A 9,504-nucleotide genomic window follows, 5' to 3' on the forward strand; every position below is an offset into this window, starting at 1 on the left:
TTTTCATTATCATTATTTTACTGTTTTATTTATCTCGTGCAATGTACACGTGCTTTTTGAATGAGATTCAAATTGTGTTGCGTGATATGTCAAAGTTGCATTTTATAGGAGTTGTAAAACCAAGCAAGTACATTGTCTACCATAACAATTTACCTTTAAATACACTGCATCTCACTGAGACCTTGCCTGTGTTATTCAAGTATATTATACATAAAAACATGCAAGAACCTGCAGGGAGAACAACGTAAGCTTGAAAAACATCTGCTAGTTATTTAAAAAGACCATATACACAAGCGTGTAGATCGATTTCCGCCAATGGTGTTCCGCACTGTAAATATAAGCTTAATATTAAACTTATCGAAATAATATTAAATAATGATTTCATTTAAAAGTCATTTATCTTCTAGTCTTGTTTTGAAAAACATATTGCTATCATTACGTCAACCACGATGATAATAATTATGTCCATATGGCACAGCACAGCACACCCCGATCCTGGGAAGAAATCACAATGAAATCGAGTATGAACATTTTTGTTACAAGGTGCATAATATAACAAGACATATTTCACGTTTTTCACATGGTACAAACCGTGTCTAATAGGACCAACAGCCAATGAGAATCAATCTATCATTCTTAATATTGTCGATAACGAAAAGTCCGTCATTGACCAAACTATCAATCAGTAACACATTAAAGTTGTATACCTTCCACTGATTATTGTGATCAACATATGAAATGATAACATCAGTTGGTTTGGCAACATTAGTGAAATATTAGAGAACTGCAACCAGGCAGGTCACAGTATCCCATCACCAAATCTAGGATGAATACTCAAGACTATGTGAATATATGCAAGAGTCTTTGAAATGAATTACATGATTCTGTTGATAGATTTCCCAGAAATTTACAACACCCATAGCTTTTTTAATGCTTAATACTGGTGTCTGTTCTCTGTTAATCCGTTGTTCTACTTTATATGCCCTGCATCGCGGATTCATCAAGCCAAGTCATGGTAAAAGTATGTCGCTGCAATGAATTTTATGATGCTTGCAGGGATTAGTGAGAGGTTTTCTACAGATGACACGCAGAGCATACTGTAAAGGGGTAATTATTCACTGTCTTTTAATTTAGCTTATTTTAAATTAAAACACAGTGAATATGTAAAATTTAGCATAGAACACATTATCTAAATGACGAAACCGTGAATTTAAAACCCACTGAATATGCCTGAAATGGTAAATCAGTGATATTTAAACCCAGTGAAAATTAGTCATTTTACAGTATACAAAGTGGCAAGGTAACTTCGTAAATTCTACCCGAGTTGAATATTATCATCTTCTTCTTTATTAGGTAATGCCATTGGTATTTTGAAAATAAATTGTTTTGAGGAATAAGTGTTTAAAATGTAATCCCATTTTGAATATCGATATTGTGCACAACATACTGTAGAATGGGGAAAATTTTTGTCCTCTTTTTTTAGAGAATGTTTTATCGATCCAAACTTTAATGCATGGGCTCGAAAGCATTATTAAGTAAATGTTAACAATGGAATGTGTATCTTATTGATATGAAAACATACAACCGCGCCATCGCATTAGTTTTCAAGTTTCTCTAGAACGAGAAGCAAAACCGTATTTGACTTGGTAAAATGTATTATTTATTATTTCGCCATTTTACCATTATCTGATGGAGTTATTTGAAATCACTCACCGTCATTTTGATCATTCGTTGTGCTGGGGTCTAACGTTACTGCGATGTATGTAGGCGTGACGTCAGATGTTTTTACAGCGCTACTTGATGCGCCATAAGTTGTATAGGACGCCGTGGTTTTATTGGCCCTATATTGGGCGTCATAAGTTGTTATTTCTGTTGTTAAGAACGCCGTGGTTCGACCATCGCTACTCGTGGCATCATAGGTTGTTTCTACAGCTGTGGTAACGACATCCGTGGTTGGAATAACGTTACTTGTGATGTCATATGTTGTTTCCGCAGCTGTAGTAATGAGAGCCGTGGTTGGATTAGCGCTACTTGTGATGTCATATGTTGTTTTCGCAGCTGTTGTAACGAGAGCCGTGGTTGGATTAGCGCTACTTGTGATGTCATATGTTGTTTTCGCAGCTGTAGTAACGAGAGCCGTGGTTGGACTAGCGCTACTTGTGATGTCATGTGTTGTTTCCGCGGGTGAAGTAACGGGAACCGTGGTTGGACTTGCGAAGTCATAAGTTGTTGCTGCAGCTGTAGTAACGAGTACCATGGTTGAAATAACGTTACTTGTGACGTCATAAGTTGTTGTTGCAACTTTTGCTGTGGTTTCCTCAGTTGTTGCTTTAGTCACTGTAACGCGAGGCGTGTATGAATCAGCATTACCAACAACGGTAGATTTCACACCAATCCAGTAGACATTATGGTTCTGAGCAATGGTGGCTCTGTAACGGAAACGAAATAAATATGTAAATATAATTATATAAAGGAAACTAGAAAACGCAAATTGAGCATTAACTTTCACAGGAAAGTCTTTCCAGTGTAAGTAATATCAGTTATCTAAATACAACTATGTAAGCATGTGATGAAAAATAATCGTCTCATAAATTCAAAAGACCTAAAACAGAAAACAACTAAAAAGGTATTTAGAAGAAAAAAACATAATCAATAGCCAGTTCAGGAAGTAACATTTATTCTGAAAAACAGTGAAGACACGTTAATGTGTTGATGACTGACATGCTGGACCTCGACGAGTTATACAAACAGGCTTATACATGCAGGCGTAATTTATATTCGCGTTATACGTAACATCTGTGTAGGGAAATATAAAATAAGGTGCCCGGGCACTTCTGGCTACATGTTATATTTTGAGAATGTTTGTGATTACACAAAAAGAGGAAAAAAGGGGTGTTTCATAATATCGAATGCAACTTACACGAATTCAATATCCCCCACATCATTACTGGAAGGAGTCCATGTAAATGAAGTATTCTTTTTAAAAATACTCATCGAGTGAGTCAAACTGTCTAATGGGTTAGTGCAATTGATGCTGTGTAATCCTCTAGGTGGCGTCAGAAAGGTCCCGTAAGGAGTTGTTTGCTGGACTGGTCGTGCTTGTAGTAATATACCTTTATAAAGCTCTCCTGTAATAGTCACTGTGTGTAAATGTAATAACAATCATTAACTTAATACATATAACATATATAGCATGGAGTAATCGTACAGTTCTTCAGTTGTAACGAGTATTACAATTTTAAATTGTGTTGAAACAAATGAAAACTACTATTTCGCAGCTTTTGGAGGTTAAAACACTAAAAGAGTAATTTGTGATAAAATAATGTTATGTATCACTACTGATAAGGCAAAAACATCAGTAGACAATAAAAAAAGCAATGTTACACTACATTCATAACTCGAACTACCCTAGATGCAACTCCACTGACAACGCAATATTATGATATTCAAAGAATCAATGCGTTAACGCATTATTATGTGAGTAATGACACGACTTGCATGATATACGAGTCGGCCAAATAACATGGCAATGTGCTAACAGCATACTTCAATATATGTGTAACACATGATAATAAATGACACCAGAAGATAAAACAAAACCTTATTATATTTGCTGTGATGACTAGACATCTCGTTCAGGAGTATACTAATATTGTTATATGCCTTGATATTGAAATTTGATATATATCAGTGAAGATTAATATTGCGGAAAGCCTCAAAGAAAACTGACAGTGTTAAAAGCTGCAGCGATCAGATGCAATGTTTGCCTTCTTAGCATACACAATTCAAACTTGACGCTTGACTCGTTTGAATTCATCGTTTCGAGTCATGGCATTGTCGGTGTGGTAGACACAGCGTGCGTTATCTCTCCTGTGACTATGTGTCTATTGAGCAGGATCATCATCATTCTGCCATTGCACATGTTTGTATTAGAAGACTTTCAAATGTACAGAATTGTTTAGCCATATTTATCTAACCATGGCGAATAATACACACACGCAATTGATACATTAAATATTAACTCCTTCGTTCTTTCATGCATCTTGTTCAGCATTATATGTTGTAATGTAGGAAGCAACCATGGTGACAATATAGCTATCACTTACCAAACATGTAGACGAAGTTATGAGTACTGTAGATCTACTTGTCAAAAATATAGACAAAGCCACTCAACATTTTATCTACTTAAAGCTTCATCTACAAACTGTTGTCATGTTAATACGGTTCATCTTCGCTATGTCTACTTTTAATCTACTTGTTCATCTTCTTGTGAAAACAAGATTTTATCTATGATTTGTGTGTTTTTCATTTGGTAAAAGAATGTAGATCAAAACATAATTCACTTATATCCCCTTCTATGCATAGTGTAATTTAGTTATTATAAAACACTTCTTGTTATAATTATGTTTTTACATTCCCAGTATTCTCAAGAGACCCCTCATACATATTGCTTCATTCATTAAAGTAAAAAAAAACGAATTCTTCTATCTGAAGACAAAAAACATCTTAGCATCATATTTTGTATTTGAATATCTTTTTAAACATGAATGAGGTTAAGAACAATCGCAGACAACTCTCGATCCGACGTCTCGTAGTTTGAGAAAATGTGCACTTCCTTTAAATTAAATAATCTTGTACTTTTGTTTTTTCAACCAATTTATACTATTTTGCTGAAAATTGATTTCTTTATCTATATAACCTTTATATCAAAGATAAATAGTCAAAGTTGACATCCTTGTGTAAATTTGATGTTGATCCTATTTGCACATTCAGTAAATGTTCAATGTCCAATCAATGTTGAAATATGTTGTTTCAACAGATTGTGTCCACTGGGTATGATAGTGCAACAGTTGATGCTTAACCCACTCTGGTACAGGACCGCAATTACCTCAGACAACTGGATAAATGGCACTTGGTGAAATGCAACTATACCCCTTCATTCATTCCAAGGTCACTTTGAACACCAAGAACACACATCTTCGTGTACATTTCGTATATCCTTTGTCTACATATTATCTATTTTGTCTATTCTTCATCTACATTTCGTCAATGTTTGGTCTACATTTCATCTATTCTTCATCTACATATAATCTATATGCCTCATTGTATATGCACAACCATAAACGAAGCACTTCGTCTAATAAAAACGAAGAATTGTATCTAAACAAATCTAAGTTAGACAAGAGATTAGATATATATATGTTTGGTAAGTGATGTTTTAACACTTGTAACCATCTGTAACAAGCTTATGATTAGATTATGTGGGTATCCAGGTGTTTTATTTACTATAACTTGACATTATATATTATTGACATTCGCGTCGTATAAAAGACTATATATTTCCCCATACTATCATTATGGGTTTAATGCCACCAGCATACAGCGAAAATTAAAAACGAAATTGGGGTTATTAGGCAAGTCTTCTAGATACAAAAGTTCAACATTTGTTAAAATATAATTTTTACAATGGCTTCTGTGTTAAGATTATGTCTTTATATCTTATGATACAATTTCTAGTATTGTAAAATTGATGTGATTTATTTGAAGTCAACCACATTGTGCAAATATTATATCAAACAATGTGGTCCAATAAGAGCGCCTCTATGCTAAACGATATCTTCCTACCAGTATTATTTACCATATGTATATATTTAAATAATCGCACCAGGAATACGCTAATAATAGAGGTGTAACATTATAGTGACACTAAAAAATAGTCAAACACTGTCAAACATGCTTCGCAGATAATATAAAACGACTCAAGTGAATTCATTAATAATGGCTGAGTGTGTGAATTACGTGAGTATTAAACTGTACACACCTATCAATGGTTCATCGAAGCTGTACATCGATGACGACAAATGTATGCTGTAGGGAGCAGGAATGGTTTGTGCTGACGTACGCACATGACCTGGTATCATAGTCTCGCACGCCGAAGTCGGGGCACCGGTAGGGTATCCATGGACATTTATCAAAGGAAGCACCATTTGCAATAAACCTACAACGATTGTTGTACACATTGATGGCATTATGGAAGCAAGTCAAATATGAGAATAATCAAATAATGCGACCACTATGGTTCCTAGGGTATTCATTCTCATCTGTGTTACCAGATGAAAAGTCATTATGCAAATATGACGCCCACATTATTCATTTTAATTTATATTAGCATTTGAAATTGGTATCAATGTCCATATTTTGAGATACATGTAAAGGTGATTACAAGAGATTTTTAAGGGATTTTAAATTCCCTATGATTCAGTTTGCAAATCAATGTCAAAATTTTTTATATGACTCATTGGTTTTATATGCAAATTTAGTTGCAAGAAAACCAATATGTGGGTTGAGACCTCATTATATATTTATAAAGTATGGCGCCACTCGCGTCTAATTCCTGTTTATCTATCCTTTATCTACATGGCGTTGCTTCCTATATCCACCACTTAACATGAAACCAAACTATTTGAGTGACAGACAATGCAAGCGTCAACTACCATTCGTTGTATCCTTTCCGTATTTTAGACAAACATCACCCGAAGAGGTGGTAAAATTGAGGTTCAATTATAGATCAAGGCGGACGTGGAATATGTATAATTTATTTCAAGTGAAACAGAAATGTGTTCGGATAAAGTATTGTTCAGACAATTTCCACCAATGTGCAGGCAACCAATAAACTCAGCAAGTAAAATGAAAATTTACAGAATATGCGCAAATGATTACAACGAATCAAAATAAACTCCGAAAGAGAAAAATATATGTGACAGGTTGATAACAGTGATTTTTTGAAGTGTATACCATTTAAGGTGATGTCCAAAAATACAGCAATTAAAGCGTGAGTCAATGCGGTTGACGAATCAAACAGGATAAGAGAACGGATATTTTGTTTGTTCAATATTTTGAATTGTATGACGCCTTATAAATGTTCATTTTCAGGAAAGCATGTCGCCCTCTAGTGTTCAATGATAATACTTATTTCATAGATGGAAATGAGCGTCTTCTAGTGTTGTATTTTCGTACTTTTGAGTTATTTTGTCTATTATTCAAGCTCAAATTTTTAATTGTGTAGTCAGTATCGGGGAACCTTATTCAGGATGAAAGATTAATCTATAATACAATCAGGTATTAATATTGGTTTAGATGTATGTACAGGGTGGGATTGGAAATTGTGTTTGTATATATATAATTGGACTATTGTTCTGTGTCTATGAGTCATTGTTGTTAATAACCAATATCACCGAAATAACCAAACCAGCAGTATTGAAATAGTGATCACAATTTTGCCAACAACGGACAATTGTGTTGTTTGGAGAGTTTTCGTGTATGACGGAACTGGTTAATGAAAATTTAATATATGCAAGTACATGGCTCATTAACACATTGAAGTTCGTTGTTATTTAAGAGTTTTGTCTCCTTTATATGTCTGCTTCACCATTGTGCTGCTATACAGCACTCAACTATGCCAAAATGTAATGACTGTTTGATCAACAGAGGTGTCAACCTCACACAAGGGGATTTATTGCTGTGCAAGAAATATGAAAAAAAAATCGTTTTCCTGTATTTGACAATCTAACAACTATTGTTATCAGCTAGATAGTAGTACAGACACTAATGATTCAACACCTTGCATCATCCCACCGTTATCGCCATCTGATGTACATACATTGAAGGTGAACAGTTATGATAGAAAGATGTTACTTTCGATTGTCGATGAGGTTGCATCACTGAAAGAAACAATTAAAAAGCAGCTAATGGAGATTGGCCCACTCAAGCTGAAATTATGCAATTCACAGGAAAAGAATTTTAAAAGTATCCCACCACCGATTATCAATGATGGGTCTACTAAAAGAACTTTTATTGTTGGCGATTATATTATTAGATATGTGCAATCAGAAAGACTGGCCAATACGGATGTAATACCCATTAGTTGTGCAATGTTTCCGGACATTGGTATTGCAGTGAACAACATGCAGGATTGCGTCATGAAAGCAGATAATGTAGTTGTGCACTGTGGCACAAATGAGATTAATAATAACATGTGCATTGACACCATAGCTAACGAATGTGCGGCAATAATAGAATCAGTCAAGGCTTGTAACAAGAATGTAAATGTGTATGTGTCCGGCCCACGCCCACGATTAGATGGTAAGCAGGGAGGTATTCTCTGTTGAATGATGCTTTGAGCTAGAAAGCGGATGAAATGATGTGTACGTATATCAACAACCATAACGTAATGCGAGGTGCACGTGGTACTGATGTCACATTATTTTCCGACTCAGTACATCTTAATCGCAGTGGAACATCGAAGCTTGTTCGTAATTTGATGTCAAATGTGCCTGATATTTCAACCCGTGGTAGTGCTAGAGTATTCAATCGAAGCAACAAGCAAAATCGACCAAGTTACAACAATACGGGTCGTCGCCAATACAATTACGAGTACGAACAACGATACTCTAGTTATAATAACAGGCGGAGTTACGTTGGTCAATTCAACAGAGGGCGCAATAATGGTAATGTTCTGCCTCATCAAGAAACCAATTTATATCAACCTGGTTTCCCAGAACTGGCATGAAACCCAAATTATTGTTGCTATAGTAATGAACAAGTCAGGTGTTTTCAGTGCGGAGAAACAGGGCACATTCAAAGAACATGCAGACATACAACAAGGCTGAAATGTTGGTCATGTGGACAGGGTGGACACAAACAGAAAGACTGTCGTGGTATACGTCACTGGGAGAATTGATAGATATTCAGCAAAGAAGTGTCAGCCGACTGTAGCAGCGAACCTATTCCTGTGAGAATTTAACCAGGGCGACTTTCCACCTATAGACCAAGTGCCCCACTCTCCACATCCCGTCTAATTACTTTCAGCATTAATGATAAGTCACACTCTGAGCACTATCATGATAATAAGGTAACATTATGTATTCTTAATGCTCAGTCTGTCAGAAATAAAACTCATTCTTTTGTTGATTTTATTCAAACAGAGCACATTGATATTTTTGCAGAAACAAAAACAGAAACGTGGTTAAAACCTGATGATGTTGTGTTAATGGGTGAAATCACTTCTGAGGGGTACAAATTGAATGTTCATCATAGAACTAATCGTAGTGGTGGGGGTTTGGCTGTGCTGCACAAGAGTCTTCAAAATTAAAGGTTATTGAGTGTGGTACCAAATCGTTTTCATATAATGATTTCATAGAAGTATTTGTTTCCAATGCATCACTATAGGTTAGAATGTTAGGTCTTATTCCACTGTGCACAAAATAACATTTAGTACCTTTTTATCTGAATTCTCTTCACACATAGAATCATTTTGCTTGTGTTCTGATCATTTGTTTATTACAGGTGATTTCAATGTCCATGTTGATGATTGTAACAATACTGATGCAATATGGTTTTCTGGTTTATTAAATGATTTGGATTTAAAACAACATGTGCAGGGTGCCACACACTTGATTTGGTTATCACTAGGATTTCTTAAAATATTATGACTAGTAAGCCAAC

At 35.2% G+C, this 9,504-nt stretch overlaps 1 protein-coding gene across 1 annotated transcript; it reads right to left on the reverse strand.

The window, feature by feature from the left end:
* Positions 1-6,100, reverse strand: LOC144355815 (uncharacterized). The gene is made up of 4 exons (XM_085498502.1): positions 5,822-6,100; positions 2,921-3,140; positions 1,714-2,429; positions 1-495 (listed from the first exon to the last, which is right to left on the reverse strand). Exons 1-4 carry the CDS (start codon positions 6,027-6,029, stop codon positions 404-406), a joined length of 1,236 nt encoding a protein of 411 aa, XP_085354628.1. The 5' UTR covers positions 6,030-6,100; the 3' UTR covers positions 1-403.
* Positions 6,101-9,504: the final 3,404 nt, after the last annotated feature.

Source organism: Saccoglossus kowalevskii, chromosome 4 (assembly GCF_978046115.1).
Source record: "Saccoglossus kowalevskii chromosome 4, keSacKowa6.1, whole genome shotgun sequence".
Classification (NCBI taxonomy): Eukaryota; Metazoa; Hemichordata; class Enteropneusta; family Harrimaniidae; genus Saccoglossus; species Saccoglossus kowalevskii.

Excerpts from the sequence above, each read along its gene's own strand:
- LOC144355815 (XM_085498502.1), bottom strand. The coding sequence starts at position 6,029 with ATGCCATCAATGTGTACAACAATCGTTGTAGGTTTATTGCAAATGGTG. Across the intron at positions 3,141-5,821 it reads CTTCGATGAACCATTGATAG|TGACTATTACAGGAGAGCTT; the intron begins GTGTGTACAGTT and ends ATTTACACACAG. Across the intron at positions 496-1,713 it reads AACGAATGATCAAAATGACG|GATCGGGGTGTGCTGTGCTG; the intron begins GTGAGTGATTTC and ends ATTTCTTCCCAG.